This window comes from Carcharodon carcharias, chromosome 4 (assembly GCF_017639515.1).
Source record: "Carcharodon carcharias isolate sCarCar2 chromosome 4, sCarCar2.pri, whole genome shotgun sequence".
Classification (NCBI taxonomy): domain Eukaryota; kingdom Metazoa; phylum Chordata; class Chondrichthyes; order Lamniformes; family Lamnidae; genus Carcharodon; species Carcharodon carcharias.
In genome coordinates, this window is record NC_054470.1 from 170,508,622 (window position 1) to 170,530,422 (window position 21,801).

At 41.4% G+C, this 21,801-nt stretch overlaps 1 protein-coding gene across 3 annotated transcripts in view; it reads right to left on the reverse strand.

Annotated features, from left to right (window-relative positions):
* trappc11 (trafficking protein particle complex subunit 11) overlaps positions 1-21,801 on the reverse strand; it is an 88,431-nt gene that overhangs the window by 35,707 nt on the left and 30,923 nt on the right. For all 3 annotated transcript variants that reach the window (XM_041186424.1, XM_041186425.1, XM_041186426.1), the window contains exons 11-19: positions 20,087-20,180; positions 14,401-14,480; positions 14,205-14,283; positions 14,021-14,075; positions 10,204-10,349; positions 7,604-7,665; positions 7,374-7,506; positions 4,255-4,385; positions 2,249-2,404 (exon numbers count right to left, since the gene is read on the reverse strand). In XM_041186424.1, coding sequence (XP_041042358.1) covers positions 2,249-2,404; positions 4,255-4,385; positions 7,374-7,506; positions 7,604-7,665; positions 10,204-10,349; positions 14,021-14,075; positions 14,205-14,283; positions 14,401-14,480; positions 20,087-20,180 — 936 coding nt within the window. The remainder of the gene's footprint in view (positions 1-2,248; positions 2,405-4,254; positions 4,386-7,373; positions 7,507-7,603; positions 7,666-10,203; positions 10,350-14,020; positions 14,076-14,204; positions 14,284-14,400; positions 14,481-20,086; positions 20,181-21,801) is intronic.

The following is a 21,801-nucleotide window of genomic DNA, read 5'->3' on the forward strand; positions in this document are numbered from 1 at the left end:
GGAATTTGAACCTGAGTCCCCAGAGCATTACCTTGGATCTCTGGAATACTAGCTCAGTGACAATACCACTAAGCCACAGCCTCCCCTCAATGGTTCAATGAAGAGTGTGGGAGGGCATGCCAGGAGCAGCACCAGGCTTCCTAAAAATGAAGTGTCAACCTAGTGAAGCTACATAACAGAACCACTTGCCTGCCAAACAGCATAAGCAGCAAGTGATAGACAGGGATAAGTGATTCCATATCCAATGGATCAAACCAAAGTTCGGCAGTCCTGTCACATCCAGTCGTGAATGGTGGTCGGCGATTAAACAACACACTGCAGGTGGCAGCTCCACAAATAGTCCCATCCTCAATGATGGGGGAGCCCAGCACATCAGCACAAAAGATAAGGCTGAGGCATTTGCAAGAATCTTCTGCCAGAAGTGTTGAGTAGATGATCCATCTCGTCCTCCTCTGGAAGTCCCTAGCATTACAGACGTCAGTTTTCAGCCAACTCGATTCACTCCATGTGATATCAAGAAACAGCAGAATGCACTGGATATTGCAAAGGCTATGGGCCCTGATAATATTGTAACAATAGTACTGAAGACAGTGCTCCAGAGCTTGCTGAGCCCCTAGCCAAGCTGTTCAGTACAGCTACAACACTGGCATCTACCTGGCAATGTGGAAAATTGCCCAGCTACGTCCTGTACACAAAAAGCAGGACAAAGCCAATTTGGCCAATTACTGCCACATCAGTAAAGTGATGGAAAGGATCATCAGAAGTGCTATCAAGTGGTACAAGCTTAGTAATAATCTGCTCACTGGTGCCCAGTTTGGGTTCCGTAAGGGCCACTCAGCTCCTGACCTCCTGGCAGCCTTGGTTCAAACATGGACAAAAGAGCTAAACTCCAGTGGGTAGGTGAGAGCAATAGCCCTTGACATCAGGGCAGCATTTGGCCGAGTGCAACATCAAGGAGCCATGGAAAACTGGAGTCAATGGGAATCAGGGAAAAAACTCCGCGCTGGTTGGAGTCGTAGCATAAAGGAAGATGGGCTGTGGCTGTCAGAGGTCAATCATCTCAATTCCTCAGGGTAGTGTCCTAGGCTGTACCATCTTCAGCTGCTTCATCAATGACATTATTTCCATCATAAAGGTCAAAAGGGAGGAATGTTCGCTATGATTACACAATGTTCAGCACCATTCACAACTCCTCAGACACAAACAGTCCATGTCCAAATGCAGCAAGACCTGGACAATATCACTTGGGCTGACAAGTGGCAAGGAACGTTTGCGCCACACAAGTGCCAGATAATGACCATCTCCAACAAGACAGAATCCAACCATCGCCCCTTGACATTCAATGGCATTACCATCACTGAACGCCCCACTATCAACATCCTGGGGGTTACCATTGACCAGAACCTGAACTGGACTAACCATATAAATACTGTGGCTACAAGAGTAGGTCACAGGCTAAGAATCCTGTGATGAGTAACTCACCTCCTGACTCCTCAAAAACTGTCCACCATCTATAAGGCACAAGTCAGGAATGTAATGGAATACCCTCCACTAGCCTGGATGAGTGCAGCTCAACAGCAGTCAAGAGCTTGATACCATCCAGGACAAAGTAGCTCACTTGATTGGCACTGTATCCACAAACATTCACTCCCTCTACCACCAATGCACAGTAGCAGCAGTGTGTACCATCTACAAGATGCACTGCAGAAACTCACCAAGGCTCCTTAGGCAGCACCTTCCAAACCCACGATCGCTACCATCTGGAAGGGCAAGGACAGCAGGCACGTGGGAACACCACCACCTGGATGTTCCCCTCCAAACCACACACCATCCTGACTTGGAAATATATTGCTGTTCTTTTACTGTTGCTGGATCAAGATCCTAGAACTCCCTCCCTAACATACCTACACCACATGGACTACAGCGGCTCAAGGCAGCAGCTCACTGCCATCTTCTCAAGGGCATTTGGGGATGGGCAATAAATGCTGGCCTAGCCAGCAAAATCCACATCCCAGGAACGAATTTTAAAAAAGACCAATTGCTATCAAAATATACAGGGTTTTACAGCCTGTGATTTTTTCAATACATAGGACACAAAAAAAATGAAAGCTTCACTATAAATGCAAGAAAACTTATTGCAACGTAATAGTATAACTCTACTAGTATACAGTCCTTCTTAATTATACTACTCTTTTTCAGGAACCAAGGATATTTTAAACGGGCAAATAAAGGCTATATAAAAATTTACCTCCACTTTCTTTCCAACATCTTCAGTCCTGGCAACAAACTTGAACACATACTTCCTGGTTTTGCCAGGGACTAAGCACATGGTCCCCTGTGATGAAGCTTCTAAGATGTCAGATGTTTGGTACGTTTCTTCTACTACACAGTGCTGGTTATACTCCTTAAGAAAAAAAATAAGTTAATTACAAAACCGAGATTGCAATTAGGTCTGCTCTGATGATTAGGAGTGTCGCTACCAAGAACACAGAAACATCTACTAGTAAGTGATTAGAATGTGGACCTCAAGGATCAGCTGAGGTGCATATAAAGGATATCTAGATTAACACAAGGGAGAAGGAAATAGAAGGATTATATGAACAGGGTTGGAAGAAGGTTCATGAACACTGGCGTGGAGCAGCTGGGCTAAACGGCCTGTTTCTGGGCAGTAAATTCTATTCTATGTAGAATGTTTTTTTGCCCAATATAGACTCACAATCTTTACAGTGCAGAAGGTGGCCATTCGGCTCATCGAGTCTGCACTGGCTCTCTGAAAGGGCATTCAACCTAGTCCCACTCTCTTGACCTAACCCCGTAACTGTGCACATTCTCTTTTCAGATAGGAATCCAATTGATTTTTAAGTAACTCAATCGAACCTGCCTCCACCACCGTCTCAGGAAATTCATTCCAGACTCCAACCACTATCTTGATGAAAAGATTTTTCTTCACATCACTTTCACCAATTATTTTGAATCTATATCCTCTAGTTCTGATGTTATCTTGAGGGGGAACAGTTTCTTACTATTTAGCCTGTCCTCAGGATCTTGAATACCTTTATCAGCCTTCTTTTCTCCAAGGAAAACAGTCCCAACCCCTCAAATCTAGCTCATAGCTACAGTTCTTCTTCCCTGGAATCAGCTTGTGAACCTCCTCTGTAATCTCTTCAATGTCTTCACATTCTTCCTAAAGTATGGCACACAGAACTGGACGCAGGACTCCATATGAGGCCTAACTAGTGTCTTATACAAGTTCAACGTGACTTCCTTACTCTTGTACTCCATGCCTCTATTAATAAAGCCTAAGATACTGTATGCTTTACTAACTGCTCTCTCAACATACCCTGCCATCCACAATGACTTGTGTACATATGTACCAAGGTCCCGCAATTCCTGCACACCCTTTATAATACACATAAAGGGATACATTCCACCAAACTAAGTTGAGAGAGCAGGTAGGTAGTGGAAATATAAAATAAAACCAGAAATATGAATGTCAGTCAACATTTGTAATGAAGAAACAAGACAGGTTAATATATTGGGTGCATATCCTTTCAGTGTAGTTCCAGCAATTTCAGTTTCTATTTCAGAGGCCTTGGGCACAAACTGTCAGAGCCAAAGCTTAGAAGCACCACTCCACACACCAACCCCACACCCTTACAAGGGCAAACAGGGATATTTAGAAAATTACCAAGGTAAAACAACACAGCTCACCAACAGAACTCCCTGCTTCTGACCAGTTGGGACCATCCTATTCATTGAGGTATTGGCTTGCAAGGTTATCTGAAGCAGAGTTGGAGGAATCCTAGAGCATAACACTATCCCTCCAGATAGCAGCTACCAGCAGTTGAGGTCCTTAGTCAAAGTTTCATCAGCAATACTTTGAAACCATATTCTCGAAGGGAGATGTCCAGAGGACTCAGCAGGTCTAGTACTTTACCCAACAAGGCAATTTCATTTAAGCCTAGGTTTTTCTGCAGTAGTGTGAAGTAGTCAAGATTTGTCTAATTTTTCTCTTCCTGTCAAAAGGATAGGAAAACAAGCTACAGAACCATTAGCACTTTCCTGATGAAGGTCAGTTATACATCCTAACGTCACACCACATTTAACCATTAACTTGTAGTGCAGACTGTAAATTTACAATTTTCTGATTCGGAAGCAAGTGTGCTACTACTGACCCAAGCAAACACTGGGGTGAAAATCTCGTCTTTACAGGCAGATAAGCCTTACCTCAGGATGGATCTATAGTTCTCTCACCTGGTTGTTAAAACAGACACAGAGCTTTGTAAATCTGAATGGATGAGGGCAGTCAGCTCGGAGGTACACATGGAGTTGCACGGGGACATCAACGTGGAAACTTGGAGCCAGGAAGCGGGCTTTACATTCAACTACATAAAGCAAAAATAGATATAAGAAGGGAAGAAACAAGCAGCAACTTTGCTCAGTGAGCAAGCACAAATTTGAGATGGGTTTCATGCTTAACAATCAATGGGCCTGAACTTCCACAGAATGGCAATCAAAGTCAGATTGCCACTCTGCCTCTAGTTTCCTACCTCGAAATCCAAGCAATCCTTGCTCACCTGAATTTCCAACTCAGGCCATGTGAGAACTGATAGGGCAGCATTCTCCTGAGGCCTTAGTCAAGGGAAAGTCATAGACATGGAAGCCATGCTCCCTTTTTTACAGCATTAGCTGCCGTAAAGCAGTTAAGCTTAAAAGTACAGCCACTTTCAAGCCAGGGAGAAGGTAGGTTTATAAGGAGTGGGAATTATTGTGGGGGGTATCAGGTGTTCAGGGAAGGTCCCTGCTTTTGGTGGGTGGGAGGGGGTGGTGGGTGCAGGGAGTCTCATAGGAGGTCAGCACTATAGTTACCCAGGAGTTACAATTCTTTTAACTATCCCTGGATAATTATTACTGTCAAACAGTCAGAACCATCCAAAGTTTTCAATTTATATCATACTTACCGATGGTTCTGATTGCAAGGCAGTTGCCCAATGGAAGTTTGAACTTCCTAGGCAATTCTTACCTGGGACTTCCAGGGTGTGAGGTGGGGGTCCCGCAGCTCATTTTTGGGGTACCCCACAGTTAAGACTTCCAGAAGCTCGGAAGTTATGAGCCAGTGGGATGTTCGTTAAATTATAACAAAAAAGTGCACAATATGACAACCCTTCATTTTTAATTGAAAAGCTAAACTTGAAGTAATTTAATCTTGCTGCATTTATGATCCCAGCTGCTGTTAATGTCAGACAAGTCTGATTCCAGAGTGAAACCTGGCTTGATAGATCCTAACCCTTTTTTTTTAAACAGTGGAGGAAAGTTACTGAACAAATTCAAAGGTGTCACTAAGATGCTGATGAACTTTTAATACGAAGAAAAAAATATTAAAACAAGTGAACTATATTACGCCAGACAAAAAAGTTGTAAAGATCTCAATACAAACACAATATTACAATTCAAATTCCCACTATTCCTTTACTCCAGCAATATCTTTACAGACACACAAACTAGTGAAGAGTTACTAGCTTGACAAGGGCTTCTCGCTTGGGACTGGCACACTTGAAAACTGTTTGCTTCTAGTGAATTCGAGCATTCACTTGATGCTTGTCACCCAACTCGTGTCTCTCAGACACCCAAAACTGCACTCTAAGCTCACTGTTCCTTCAACTGCAGGGCAAACAAATGAGTTCCCTAAACTCAGTCTTCCAGTAGCACCTCTGCTAAACTTATCACTTTACCGAGTCCTATAACTGATTATTTAGGTAATTACTGTCCCACTGGTGTTGCAGTTTTCTTCTGGGAACTTAAAATCCCTATCTTCTCTCTCTGACCCACACTGAACTCCACTTATCTTCTGCGACTCTATAGACTCTGGAACAGTTCCTACAGATTGGAAGGTAGCTAATGTAACTCCACTATTTAAAAAGGGAGGTAGAGAGAAAACAGGGAATTATAGACCAGTCAGCCTGACGTCGGTTGTGGGGAAAATTCTAGAGTCCATTATAAAAGATTTAATAGCTGAGTACTTGAATAACAGTGGCAGAATCTAACAGTCAGCATGGATTTATGAAAGGGAAATCATGCTTGATAAATCTCCTGGAATTTTGAGGATGTAACTGTTGGAGTTGATGAGGGGGGCCAGTGAATGTCATTTATTTGGCCTTTCAGAAGGCTTTCGACAAAGTTCCACATAAGAGATTAGCATGTAAAATTAAAGCACATGGGATTGGGGGTAGTGTATTGAGATGGATAGAAAACTGGTTGGCAGACAGGAAGCAAAGAGTAGGAATAAATGGGTCTTTTTCCGAATGGCAGGCAGTGACTAGTGGGGTACCACAGGGATCGATGCTGGGACCCCAGTTATTCACAATACATATTAACGATTTGGAAGAGGGAGCTAAATGTAAAATCTCCAAATTTGCAGATGACACAAAGCTGGGTGAGATGGTGAGCTGTGAGGAGGATGCAGAGATGCTTCAGTGTGATTTAGACAAGCTGAGTGAGTGGGAAAATGCATGGCAGATGCAATGTAATGTGGATAAATTAGGTTATCCACTTTGGTAGCTAGCAAAAACAGGAAGGCAGATTATCTAAATGGCTATAAATTGAGAGAGGGGATTGTGCAATGAGGCCTGGGTGTCCTCGTACACCAGTCACTGAAGGTAAGCATGCAGGTGCAGCAGGCGATAAAGGAGGCAGATAGTATGTTGGCCTTCATAGCGAGAGGATTCAAGTACAGGAGCAGTGATGTCTTGCTGCAATTATACAGTGCCTTGGTGAGACCACACCTGGAATATTGTGCGCAGTTTTGGTCTCCTTGTCTGTGGAAGGATATTCCTGCTATAGAGGGAGTGCAGCGAAGATTTACCAGACTGATTCCTAGGATGGCGAGACTGACATACGAAGAGAGATTGAGTCGGTTAGGATTACATTCACTGGAGTTCAAAAGAATGAGGGGGGGAGGGATCTCATAGAAACCTATAAAATTCTAACAGGACTAGACAGAGTAGATGCAGGAAGGATGTTCCCGATGGTGGGGGAGTCCAGAACCAGGGGTCACAGTCTGAAGATACAGAGTAGACCATTTAGGACTGAGCTGAGGAGAAATTTCTTCATCCAGAGAGTGGTGAGCCTGTGGAATTCACTACCACAGAAAGTAGTTGAGGCCGAAACATTGTATGATTTCAAGGAGTTAGATATAGGTCTTGGGGTGAAAGGGGTCAAAGGATATGGGGAGAAAGCAGGAGCAGGCTATTGAGTTGTATGATCAGCCATGATCATAATGAATAGCGGAGCAGGCTCAAAGGGTCGAATGACCTACTCCTGCTCCTATTTTCTATGTTTCTATATTTCAATTTCATTAAAAAAATTAAACTTACCAAATGGCACATAATCTTGCATCTCGATAGTAAATATGTTACTTCCAGCTAAAGAAATACGATCTGTCCACACCTTTTGAGCAGCTTTGATGGCCTTGGAGTCACAATCAGGTTCTGGTGCAGGGCTCTCATTCTATACACATATATATGAAAGAGTGAAAGTAGGGGTAATGTAATTTATTTTTTCTTCCCTTTAAAAGACTTTTAAAACTGTTACGACAAATACTAACCATCAACACTTTTATCAAATTCTTCTCTATACGAGATTTCTGCTCATCACTCAGTGTGGAAGCTGTCACTTCAGTAAAGGAATAATCTCAGAACAGTATCAACTGTTATACAAACTTGGCAGCATTTTTCAAGCAAGGAAAGAACAGTAATTTCATGATATGGGCAAAGTTAGCTAAACTTAGCTAGGGCAACCACTGGGGCCTTACAATTGGCCGCAACATCATTTGGTCACTCTAAACGATAAAAAAATGAACAAAATAAAAAAGGTAGAATTCGACAAGCTCCGCTGGCAGTTTGCAGGCCGGGGGGCAGGGGGGAGGTAAATGAGGCCCATCAAATTCTACAGGTGGCCTTGGCCGCCTTCCTACCCGCCCCAAATTGAGGCCAATTAATGGCCACTTAAGGGCTGCTTCCCACCCAGCCTCCCCTCCCAACCCCATCACGATGCACCCCCAGCATGCACATGCATCGTGGCTCTGGGACTGAAGCGCGAGACCGCTTGTGGTCCCAGCCAGTAGCCACTGCTCCCACAACGTACTCGGCCGGCAGCTCTCTGACACGGCGCTTCCTCCCGAGCGAGGGGCAGACGTCTCACCTTCAGCCAATTAATGCTCCTCGGAGCATTGAATAGCTGAAAGGCAGCCAGCATCAGCAGGGATGCATTCTTTGCCAACCCTTCGAATGGAGGGGCGGTAAACCCTGCCATCGATTCAAATCTGGCCAAGGTTGTGTTTCAGCTTGCTATCCAGCGACCTCTGCTGTAAAGTCTGCATATCTACAAGTATTCAACGATTTTTAAAAATCTTTTCATGGGACGTGAGCGTCACCGGCAAAGTCAATTCCTGATTGCCCTTGAGAAGGTGGTGGTGAACCGCCTTATTTAACAGCTGCAGTCCATGTACTGCAGACAGGAACATAGGAGCAGGGATAGGCCATTCGGCTGCTTAAGCTTGCCCCGCCATACAACTACATCATGGCTGATCTCCTACCTCAACGCCATTATCCCCATATACCCTGAAATCTACAGGAACCTGGAAGGGGCATTCTTTGGGTTGAGTGGCTTGCTAGGCCATTTCAGAGGGCAGTTAAGAGTCATATAAGAGAATAGCAGTGGGATTGGCGCATTTCTCTTTATGATCTAATATCCTGTCTTGGTTCACTTAGGTGAGATACCAAAGGGCTTCCAGTATCAGTGGAACTGGATCCCAGCAAGTCAACAATTCAGGAATTATCTAGAACTAGGGGGCATAGCTTCAGGATAAGAAGTATCAAAACGGAGAGGAGCAATTTCTTCTGAGGGGCATTAATCTTTGGAATTCTCTTCCTCAAAAAGCAGTGCAGGCAGAGCCATTGAATATATTCGAAGCTGAATTAGACAGGTTTTTAATCTACAAGCGAGTCAAGGGTGATGGGGGACAGGCAGGAAACTGTAGTTGAGGCCACGATCAGATCAGCCATGATTTTATTGAATGGCGGAGCAGGTTCGAGGGGCCAAATGGCTTTCTCCTGTCCCTATTATGTTCAGGAGAAAACTGAAGAAAAAGTTAAAAAAAAGAGCAGAAGATTCAAGTGTGCATGCAGTGTATTATTACCTGAATAAATTAACATTTACCATTCAGCTCAATATTTAAGGGAAAAACAAATTGTTTAACAGATACATAAACAGCCAGTGGTAACACACTTCCCACACTGACTGAACAGAGCAAGTCAATTCTAGTCTAGATAATGAATAAGATCCAGGCCACAGAAAACGCAAGTTAAGTAGGGCAAAGCCTTATTCACATGAGTCAGGGTCAACATTAGATGGAAAAGATTGCCAGCTGGGTACTCGCTGATCTGGAGAAGATGCAGAAGTTTTGAAGACAGCTACAATTTGATTTATATTAAACCAGGCAACAAAAAATGTCTCAAAGCAGCTCAGGTGTCATGTTGTGGTGGGAAATGAGTGCGGAAGGTGATCGAAGGCTGAGAGAAAAAGATTTTAAAAGGAGGAAGAAAGGTAAAATGATGAGAGGAAATGATCCATCATGTGGTAACAAAATAATTGGACAAACTATCACTCAAGGTAGAGTGGGATTGGCCATGAACAGTGTTGCAGATCTGTATCTCATTGTCAAGCACTACACAAAGCAGAAGTATATCCACCTGACTGGATTGAAGGAAGCAAAGTGGTGTTCACATCAGGCTATTCTTTCTAGCAGGGCAGAACTGCACTGACAGAAGTTGTGCAGATCACCACAATAGCCACAGGTCTATGCTCTCACCTGCACCTCTGGTTGTATAACTCAGGATATATTAGAGAGATTAAAAAGAACAGGGAAAAAAAGTTTGAACTCTGCTCTCACTATCCACACAAGGAATAGGAATAGATCAGATGGCCTTTCGAGTCTGCTCCACCATTTAATACGATTCATGGCTGATCTTGGGTTTCAATTCCACTTGCCTGCCCTCTCCCCAAATCACTCAATTCCCTGGGGCACCAAAAATTAAAGAGACAACACTTACAACCCAACCAAATTGTTATCAAGAGGTGCCCAATATAGGAATATCCAGTAACATAAAATTATTGGGAACAGTAGCTTTGGAGAAGCAAGGATACACCTCCCAAGTAGCTCCAGGGAGTAGGTGATGTAATCTTTGATTTGACCCATCAGGTAAGCACATTTGAGTGCAGTGGTCAGAATAAAGGTAAGCAGCTTCCACCAGCGTTCACTGCGGTAATCACACATCACATAATCCAGCAACCTATAAGGGAGGAAAAATATTCAACAGTAAGTTGGGAGGGAAAGTAAAGAGGAAAATAAGACTGGTAAAGAAAGAGGAGAATAGGACAGCAGTTAACATAAAAACAGAAGCCAAAAATCAAAGGCATTGAGAAAAAGATAGATTCCAACAGGAGGAAGGGGAAATGATGAGAGGAAATGATCCATCACATGATAACAAAATAATTAGACACTCCACCACTCAAGGTAGAGTGGGATTGGCCATGAAGAGAGTTGCAGATCTGTGTCCCATTATCAAACACTACACAAAGCAGAAGTATGTCTACTTGACTGCACTGAAGGAAGCAAAAAGAGGTCCAAAAGGGACAAAGGGGATAATATATCGTTAGAGACACAGGGCAAGGCTAGGATACTTAATGAGTACTTTGTATTGTTCTTCACTAAAGAAGTGACATCCTTATTCAAGGAAGGGTACAAGAACATAACTACAGGCCAGTCAGTTTAGCATGAGTGCTGGGTAGGTTTTTAGAAACAATAATCAGGGGGAAAAAAAATCAGACATTGGGGAAGCTTGAGGTAATTAAGGAGCATCAGGGTAGATTTGTAAAAGGCAAATTATGCTCAAATAATCTATTTGAATTTTTTTGATTAAGTAACAAAGAAGGCTGAAAAAGGGAATATAATGGATGTTGTCTATGTGGAGTTTAAAAAAACATTTGACAAAGTACCCCATATAAGGCTGGTTAACAAAATTGAGGTTTACAGGGTAGGAGGGTCAGTACCAGCTTGGATAAAAAATTGGCTTAAGAATGGAAAACAGCAAGTTACGATAAATGGTTATTTTTCAGACTGAAGGAAGGTAGAAAATAGTGTCCTCCAATGTTCGTGCTTGGACCACTGCTTTATATATTATACATACTTGGATATTGAAAGAGTAAAATTTCAAAATTTGCCAATGATAACCCAACTTGGAGATGTGACAAACAAGTGTGAGATGATGCATTTTGGCAGAAGGGAGTGGGAGAGGCAATATAAACAATCATACAGCTTCAGAATGTGCAGGGACAGAGGGAACAGGGGGTTCATATGCATGGCTCTTTGAAGGTGACAGACACACAGAGTAATTAAAAAAGCATAGGGGATCTTGGACTTCATAAATGGAAGTATTCAGTACAAAAACAAGCAAGTTATGTTGAACCTGTATAAAGCACAGGTTAGGCCAAGCTAGAACATTACATCCAGTTCTGGTTCCCACTATTTAGAAAGGTTGTGAAGGACCTTCAGTGGATGCAGTGGAGATTTACCAGAATGATTTCTGGGATGAGATTTTAGTACAAGGCTAGGTTGGAAAAGCTGAGGTTATTCTCCTTGGAGGAAAGGAGATTGAAGGAACATAGAATGTAAGAAATAGGAGCAGTTGCAGACCCTTGAGCCTGTTTCACCATTCAATAAGACCATGGCTGACTTAATTGTGGCCTTAACTCCACTTTCCGGCCTTCCCCCATAATTCTTGATTCCTTGTAGATCAAAATCTGTCTAATGTAGCCTTGTGCATATTCAATGACCCAGTCTCCAATACTCTCTGGGGTAGAGAGTTCCAAAGATTAACCACCCCCCGAGTCATCAACCTGAGTCTTAAAAGGGGATCCCTTATTTTCAAACTGTGCCCCCTAGTTCTAGATTCCCCCATGTCGGGAAACGCCCCCTCAGCATCTTGCGTGTTTCAACAAGGTCACCTCTCGTTCTTGTAAATTCTAATGAGTACAGGCCCAACCTGCTCAATCTTCCCTCACAGGATAATCCTTTCTTCCCAGAAACAGCCTAGTGAACCTTCTCTGAATTGCTTTCAATGTCAGTATATCCCTCATTGAGTAACGACACCAAAACTGTATGCAGTCCTCTAGATGCAGTCTTACCAATGCCCTGTAGTTATAGCAAGCCTCCCCTATTTTTATACTCTATTTGATAGAGGTGCAGCAGCTTATGATAACTTTAGATTGATAGACAAACAAAATGTTTTCCCAACAGCTGATCATGCAAGGACTAGGGAGCAATAAATTTTAAGATTTTATGCAAGAGATGCAGAGCAGATGTGAGGAATACTTTTTTTAAAAAACATACGCACTAAGTGTTAATATTCTGGAACTTGCTGAGGGTGGCAGAAACAGAGACCAAAGTTTTCAAAAAGAAACAGTGTGGATACTTAACAAAGTAAAGTTGCAGAGCTATGGGCATAGAGTGGGGGAATTAGACTGACCGAATTGCTCTACAGGGAGCCGGTATGGATTCAATGGACGGAAAAGCCGATGTGTGGTAGTGACTCTATGACTCCATGTGGAAATATTGCAATTTTGCAGTAAGGGCACTTTCTCGTATAATTCTTTTCGGTGTTTCAATCCAGCACCTGCTTTATTTTAGTACCTATGTAATATTTCATCTGTTTTACTAATACCAAAATTAAATTCAAGAATAATAGTTGCTGACATTCTATGGAATGCAAATTAAACAGGATGAGCTGCATAGTATTTTGTGTTACATACTGCATAAGAAAGAACCTCTTGGTGCCAACACTTCATTAAACCAGCAGCAAGGCAGCCCATTCACCCATCTACCGGTACAGCACTTCAGTATAATTATCATAGATAAATACATGGAGTATCTCATTTGATTTTTCTGCTCAAAATAAGCTACCAGATGAAGCACTTTGAGAGATCCTTAAAATATAAGACAGTAGGTGGAAAAATGTGCATGCATAGTGCTACTTCCAGCAACACTACGCAAACTCACCTCCATTTCACCAGAGCAGGCAGTGACTTGAGCTATTACCTGTGTGATGCTCATGATGTTCTTCAATGGTACTAATGAAGCACATCATGCTGACAACACAGGTAAAGCCCATGGCACTGCTTGCCCTCATGGAAGCGATGCTAAGGCCAACAAATTTCTCCTATGTTTAAATATAAATTCTTTGAATTACAGTTGTTGATACAACTGGATTTTTAAAAATGAAACCAAGTAAACAAAACTGGAGCGTTACCAATTGCATCAATTAACACCATTAGCATGTCCAATTTGGCAAAAAAATATTTACGTTAAAAGTTTTTGTAAATGCCTTTTGAACATTTTCGATTTATACATATTTTTATAAACACTTACAGGTTGAAAGTTCTTACTGCATTTATACATTTGAGCATACAGCAAATCAGGTGTTTTTCTTTACATATATTTCAGTAAAAAAAAACAAAAATTTAATTCAGAACAATGTCTGTTAAGAGACAAGCAAGAAAAGGAAACAAGGCAACCCCATGCAGTTTCCATTGGAATGGACTGAAGAACTTCCAGAATTTGAGCTTTAATAATTCACCCAGATAATCCAGATAGAGGTGTTAGAAATAAACAAATCATGTCCCTACAGTGAGAGATGTTTTCCGATATTGGACTGACTGGAGATAAAACAGTCTTTATATTGGATTATGCTCTACATCACAATTTTGGAAATAATTACACAGAAATTTGTGCACCGAACAATGTTTCATATCACACCAGCACTGAAAGTACAAAGGCATACACATTACACAAAAATACAGCAGTGCAGTGATGCAAATATAGTTGCGGAAACTTGAAATACGTTAAAATGTGGCCATGCCTGTCTTTTAAGTTAATTTTACATAACAGATAACTGAAGGTACTCACTTCAACGCTTTGCTGTAGTCTTTGGCATAATAATACTCCTCTCCCATTTGAACCACTGTCAACACAGAACAGCATTGTGACATACAAATGGTTTTCACAGACAAGTAACCCGCTCAAAAACATATTCAAAAAGGCCAGCATGAGCCAGCTCTGGTTCCAAAACTATTTGGCGTGCACTACTCACTCAAATGGCTCTTCATTCGAGGACACTTATATTTCTTGAATTGAGCCACTGCATTGCTCAGGAGGGTAATTATCAATTCCTGACAATTAATAATACTCGCAATCAGGTATTGTTCCTGCACATCAAAATAGTTTAAATCTGGTGTCTAAATCATACTGTATTCATTGTAGACTACGTTGAGGAAAAGTATACTTACAGAGTGGTCAACATCTCTTTCTTTGAGCTGAAGGGCCAGGATGCCAACTTTCTCTTTCTCAGGATCTGGTGGTTCAATACCTGAATAAGACAGTTTGTAATCCATTACATGTGAACAATCAACGGCATTGGAAAGAAATAGAGTGGGGGGAACCTACTGGGTGGTCATACTATCACAGTGGGACAATTTCACCATTAGTAAAAGCTGGGCTTCAGTTACACTGCAGCCCATTCAAATTCAATGACAACCACTGTTGCCGTGGGGATGGAATGCATTAATTTTTAGGAACTCAGGGCGATTTCTCATTTCCATTGTTATCACCTTAAAAGTTCTAAAAACAAAATGCACTCAACATACCATCATTATCTTTTAAAAGGGGTAAACAAATTTAAAATTGTACATATTTAACTTTACATCCATCATGTGCTTTCAATAATACACAACCCTTTGAGCATTTTGAACTTGTGTAAATCACTAGTTTGACCTCAGCTTGAGTATTGTGTTCAGTTCTGGCTGCTACACTTTAGGAAGGATATGAAGACATTAGAGATAGTGCAGAAAAGATTCACAATAATAGTTCCTGAGAAGACGAACTTCAATTACAAAGATAGACTGGAGAAGGGGGAGGTGGTGGCATAGTGGTATTGTCACTGAACTAGTATTTCAGAGACCCAGGTTAACGCTCTGGGGACCAGGGTTCGAATCGCACCATGGCAGATGGTGAAATTTGAATTCAATAAAAAGCTGGAATTAAAAGTCTGACAATGACCATGAAACCATTGCCAAAATGCTATTAAAAAACTTCCTTTAGAACAGATAGGGAGAAACAGTTCTCACTCGGAAAAGGGTCGAAAACGAGATGGCACAGATTTAAAGTAATTAGTATAACAAGCAATAGTAGTTAGGGTCTGGAATGCACTGCCTGAGACTGTGGTGGAGGGAGGTTCAATTGAAGCATTTGAAAGGGAATTAAATGTTATTTGAAAAAGAAAAATGTGCAGGATTATGAAGAGAATGGAACTAGGCAAGTTGCTCATTGAGAGTCGACAAAGACATGATGGGCCAAATGGCTTCTTTTTGCATTGTAATAATTCTGTGATTCATTTAAAAAACAAAAAATGCTACTGGTTCTGTTTGAAGGTTATTAATGTTTCTGTACTTCTGATCTTTGTTTAATATCCTACTATAAATGATGATCTCTTTTAGACAGCAGTTCTGATCATGAGTCCCAGCCTAGTGTGCCTGTATTTTAGATTCATGCCTCCAATGCATTTCCAGAATTTACAGTTTTCTTCTCATCCTTTCCAAAGAGGATGCATAAGTTTCCTTATCTGTGATTCTCGTCAAACTATTTAATATATTGTTGCATGATCCATGTTACACGACTAAACAGACCTTGGTGTTCAAAATTCCCTGCTTTTTGAAGTTATCTTTCTATTCAATTTCCCCATGACAACCAAAAATAATTAAGCAAAACTACAGACTCACGCCATTCAAATCAAATATAAACAAATGTAGACCTTCAATAGAACTGTTCAATCCAACTGATTGTTTTCCACAAAAGAAAACAAGCATGTCCCAAGTACAAAGGAAATGTCTTTGGTAATGAGAGCTTTGTCTAATGTCTTCTCTAGTTATGGTCTCCTGAAGGTTCATGCAGAGCAAGGTTCTCTGGCCACCGGTAACCATCAGCTCCTCCAAGAGCCTCCAGGTGAGTCGTTAGTGAGTGAATTTTGACAGGCTGTTCAAGCAACATCAAAAGCACAACTGGATCCTCTACGTAAGGTGTTAGGCATTCACTAGTGGTCACTGGCAATGATTAGGAGTTAAAACCTCCTAAGAATAGAAAGATAACTGAAAAAAAAACAGGGAATTTTGTACCATTCAGGCCTGTTTAGCATTGTAACAGATCGTGCAATGCAACTACAATGATGTTGGCCTATTATAGCATTCAATTTGGTTCTTCAAACATATTTATTCTGCTGTCCCTCCCCATATCAATCTTGCATTATCACCAGTTTCTGCTTTCTGTTGCCAGTTTTCAGGCTGGTAACATGGCTTATGAATTCCACAATTCTTGAAAAGGCCCACAGCAAAGCTTTGTCAAAATGCTTTATTCAAAATACACATGAAATATATCCACTGAATAGCCTCACCCATTGATTTGTCACTCAAAGAACTCCAGCAGACACTGCGCAACATAAGGGAGGGGGAGAAATACCTGGATACTTTTTTCCAGAAGACAGTCACACCTCTTAAAATAGGGTCATCTGTTTTGGTCAGCAGTGAGGGACAGGAGGATGTGACTGTCAGTGAGGCAGATAATGGGACTAAGTAGGCAGTAGCGGAGGAGCCTCAGGCTTTGCAATTGTCAAACAGGTTTGAGGTGCTCACAACCTGTGTGCATGAAAGCGAAGTCCATAATAATCTTGGGGAATAGTTTTCTTTGAAGCCAGAAAATTATCCCAATCCTGATCCAAAGATATCCAGACCAGAAAAACGTTAAAGGTCAGCTGGGTACGTAACACATGCAATTGATGCTTTCCTATGTGATATCTGTGGATTGTCATTTATCACAAAATTTCAGGTTGCTTTCTGATGTAATTGACTCTGATCTAATTGTTAGTCCAAAGTAGACTGTAAACAACATATCTCAGGAGTGCTGGGGATGGGGGGCATGGGAGTTTGGGGGAGGAGGGCGGTAAAGATTCAACATTTAGAAGAGAGAGACTACAATCTAACTGTCTTTGATATTCAATAACTTGTGGGTGATGAAATACTTCCCCATACAACCTTTCTTGTTTAAGACTTTAAAAACATTGGAAAAGTGGTTAGTAAAATTTTGAAAGAAAAAAGTACTGAGTTATTATTTATTACTCCCTAAGTTCCTATAAGTCCTTTTTTGTATTCATTCATGGGATGTGAGCATTGCTGGCTAGGCCAGCATTTACTGCCCATCCCTAATTGCCCTTGTTTAGAGGGAATTTAGGAGTCAACTACATTTATGTGGGTCTGGAATACCAGGTAAGGACAGCAGATTTCCTTCCCTAAAAGGACATTAGTGAACCAGATGGGTTTTTATGACAATCGGCGATGGTTTCATGGTCATCATCAGACTTCTAATTCCAGATTTTTATTGAATTCAAATTCCACCATCCGCCATGGTGGGATTTGAACCCAGGTCCCCAGAGCATTACCCTGGGTCTCTGGATTACCAGTCCAGTGACAATACCACTATACCATCACCTCCTCTGCACTTCAAAAGTACCTAATTGGCTGAAAAGTGCTTTGAGATGTCTGTTGGATGTGATGTGATGGCCCATGTGCTTTTGGGGAGAAAACCCTATATTTCACGTGGGGTAATGGCCCCTCAATATGGTGTTCGTTGACCTGACCAAAGTTCTTGACACAGTCAACCAGAAAGGCCCTGTGCAAATATGGTTGCCCTGAAAAGATGATCAGTGTCATTCGCTCGTTTTACTACGGCACGATGGTCAGCATGATGCAAAGTGGTATGTCATTGGATGCCTTTCCTGTTATCAACGCCCACTAAGCAAGGCTGTGCATTGTTTCCGGTTCTGTTTGCCATATACTTCTCAGCCATGCTCCAGTATGTACTCAAAGACCTTGACACAGGGGTACACATTAAATTCAGGACAGATGGCAACCTCTTAGCTTACTGAACAGCTACTGAATGAGCGCTTGTTCAGACAACTGAGCTCTCATAACACAAACTCAAGTACACTCAGTTGCTTACTGATCATTTTGCCCTAGCCTTTGGCCGGACATTAATTTTGAAGACGACCAAGATCTTTAATCAACCCACCCCTGGCCACATACTCCAAGACCCTACAATCACTATCAACAACACACTCCTCTATTCTAGAAGTTTTGCTAACTTGGGCGTATCCTCTCCAATAACACTTCGTTGGCTGACGAAAGCAACCATCAACTGGCAAAAGCAAGTTCAGCGTTTTGCAGGCTCACTACAAAATTTGTAAAGAGCATGGAGTTTGTCTCAGAACAAAGATCAAAGCCTACCAGGCAGTGGTTCTTACATGACTTCATTATGGATGCGAGACTTGGACAACCTACCAGCTCACATAAAACAACTAGAAGCATTTCATCTTCACTGTCTGAGATCTATTTGCAACATCAGGTGGCAAGACAAAATCCCAGAAACACAGATGTCCATCCATCCTTCCAACACTGACTTCATGTGCAATATTTGCAATTGGTTATACAAATCAAGACAGGGCCTAGTGTCACACGAGACAATATTAGCCTAGAGTATAGTTTGCTGAACATTCATCCATCGAAGCAAAGGGAGAATCCATCTGGTCCCTTCAAGAATTAGGTTTCTCTAGGATCTGATTTCTGGTAAAAAAAAAAGCAGCTGGTTTCCAGTAAATGATTGTGTAACCAAGTTGCCTGGGAGGTAACTAATAAAAAAAAAGGGTCAAGAAGTTAATTATAGGGCAAGTAGTCCCTGTGGGTGGTTCTGTGTTTGAACAGCTTAGTTTTAAGTTTATAAGCAGGTTACAGAAAGCATCTCTCTAAGGAGTTTAGTTGACATTTTGTGTGTTGGTTAAAGGAGTTTAAAACTCTTGTTAACTGAAGGACTTTTAACAGAGATGATAAAAACAGAAAATGCTGGGAAAACTCAGATCTGACAGCACCTATGGAGAGGGAAACATGGTTAACTTTTAGAGTCTGTATGACCCTTCTTCAGAGCTGAATTTTTCCAGCATTTTCTGTTTTTATTTCAGATTTCCAGCATCTGCAATATTTTGCTTTTACTCCAAACAGCAAGTTGGACTTCAAGCATAGCCAAGCTGAGGACAGTGAGAGTTTTAGATGCAAACTCCAGAGTTAAAAAGAGTATTAGAACCAGGACAGTTCTGACCCACGGTGGTTGCACTTAAGATACCTGAGCTGAACGGAGAGTTTGCAAACATAAGGAGGTTGGAAAAGGCTTGAAGTGACACCTTTGCCAGGTGTAAACAAAGGATCCAAGAAATCTCAACCCTTACATGAATCTTCGAAGCAGTACTCAGATCAAGTGGCTAATCTTCCAATTTTTGATAAGTATTTGACTTGAGTTTATTGGAGATGTAAGTACAATGGGGGTAGAAGGAAATGTGATTTAATAATTTGGTTTAGATTACAAGTAACCGAGTTCATTGTACTTTTAATATCTTTAAAGTATCTGATTGATTTTTGTGTTAAAATCTTTTTGATATATACCATAAACCCTGTGGCTTCCTTCTTTTAGTAAATAACAGGGCTTTCAGATTCAACAAAAACATGAAAGGCTTTTTTTGAGCTATGATATAGCTTAGAGGTTTGACTCGTTAACAAAACAACTTTTGACATCTGATAAAATCTAAGCAATGAGCCAATGAGGTCTTGGCCAGCAGTGGCACATAATTAAATACACAATAACTAATGGTGACAGAACACTTTGAGCATGTTGGGACAGCCTCACAAGCCAAACAAACGCACTAAACTTGCTTCATCTCTGACCAGAACATACATTTAAAACTAGGGCAATTAAGAGCAATGAGAGGAATTCATCATGTTTTGACCATAAGATTTAAAAAAAAAAATCTTTCCTAGATCACAGTTTGCACACACCAAAACTTTTCACTTCATTAAATTATTTTGATGGTAATTCTTGCCTTACTTTGGTGACTTTGCCTCCAAGGTCTTTGCCCAAAAAAGTCCAACACTCCAGCAGGCGTCTCCAACGGGTCAGGACTAGGATAGGTGGTAGAGGACTACAAAGAATAAACATAATACAACAGAATAAATACACAAGAAACTATCCATTCAAATATTTCAAGTGACAAAATGTGAAAATGTCAAACAAGAGAATTCCATTTGACTCCCTCAATCTTAAATGCTTTACATTCAGTTAAGTTGCTGGCAGCCTACAAAATATCATGGACTCTCAACATAAACATGCAATATAAATTGAATAGTTTATAGACATTGGACTGAAGTACTCCAATTCACGTGTAGCTATCAATATGCATCTCAGTTACACACCCAAATGGGACCTTACTTAGGAACTAGGATATGCTTTACATTAGTTAATAAGCAAAGCAACAGAGGTGCATCCATGTGCATATAGAGTGGAGCCTTGATAATCCACCAGGAGGTAAGTCACCTGCAGATAACTGAAAGTACCTAAACTGTATGAACAATTGCTGCTGGACTCCGAATATCCTGTCTCTATCCCCCTGTTGGTCTCTCCAAATCAGCAAATTCCTTGGTTGCCCAGCTCTTCCCAGCAAAATCAAATGGAGCTGGAACTGCTGAATGAACAATTAATCTTCCAGATCGAAGACCTTTGAACTCAGTTGGATAAAAATGTTCCTTTAACTGCCAACCATATCCTTTCCTTATTCCTCAGCCCCAATGACTTATTTGGCAGCCTCCTCAGTGGAATGGATTTTAAATTTAATAGGTAACATAAGAACATAAGCAATAGGAGGAGTGGGCCATTCAGCCCCTCAAGCCTGCTCCGCCATTCAATAAGATCATGGCTGATCTGCCCCAGGCCTCAGCTCCTCTTTCATGCCAGCTCCTCATTGCCCTCAACTCCCCAAGTTTTTTAAAATCTATCTACCTCCTCTTTAGATATTTCAGTGATCTAGCCTCCACAACTCTCTTGGGGGTAAAGAATTCCAGACATTCACTACCCTCTGAGAAGAAATTCTTTCGCATCTCAGTTTTAATTGAGTGCCCCCTTATTCAGTAACTATGTACCCAGTTCGAGATTCCCCCACCAGTAGAAACATTTTCTCAACATCCACCCACCCTGTCAAGCCCCCTCAGAATCTTGTAGTTTCAATAAGATCACTCCTCATTCTTCTAAACTCGAATGAATAAAGGCCTAACCTAATTAGCCATTCTTGATAAGTCAACCACTTCATCCCAGGAATCAGCCTAATGAATCTCTTTTGAACTACCTCCACTGCCAGTATATCCTCTCTTAAATACAGGGGCCAAAACTGTACACATTCATGTTAAACAAGGCAAGTGGAATAAGTTTGAATCTGAAAGTGCTCTGCTTCTGCAGGTGTTCATTTAAACGGCCACATCGGTAGCTCTTTGAGATCAGTGCTCTACAAGTTGCAAGAGCTTGGCGAAGGTGAGTGAAGAAAGTAACACTCTGGCCTAACTTGCACGGGTCTACCATTAGTCACAAAATGATTGCAAATAATCAAGAACATGGATAGCAGGAGCACAAGAAAATTAATGTGCCACTATACAGCTATTGCAATTTACAAAATATTTAGGATACAAACAAATGCTATGCACAGAATTTTGCCATCAGTGAGCAGAGGGTGGGGCCCGCTCACCGATGCGTAAAATGAAGCAGGATGATGTCGG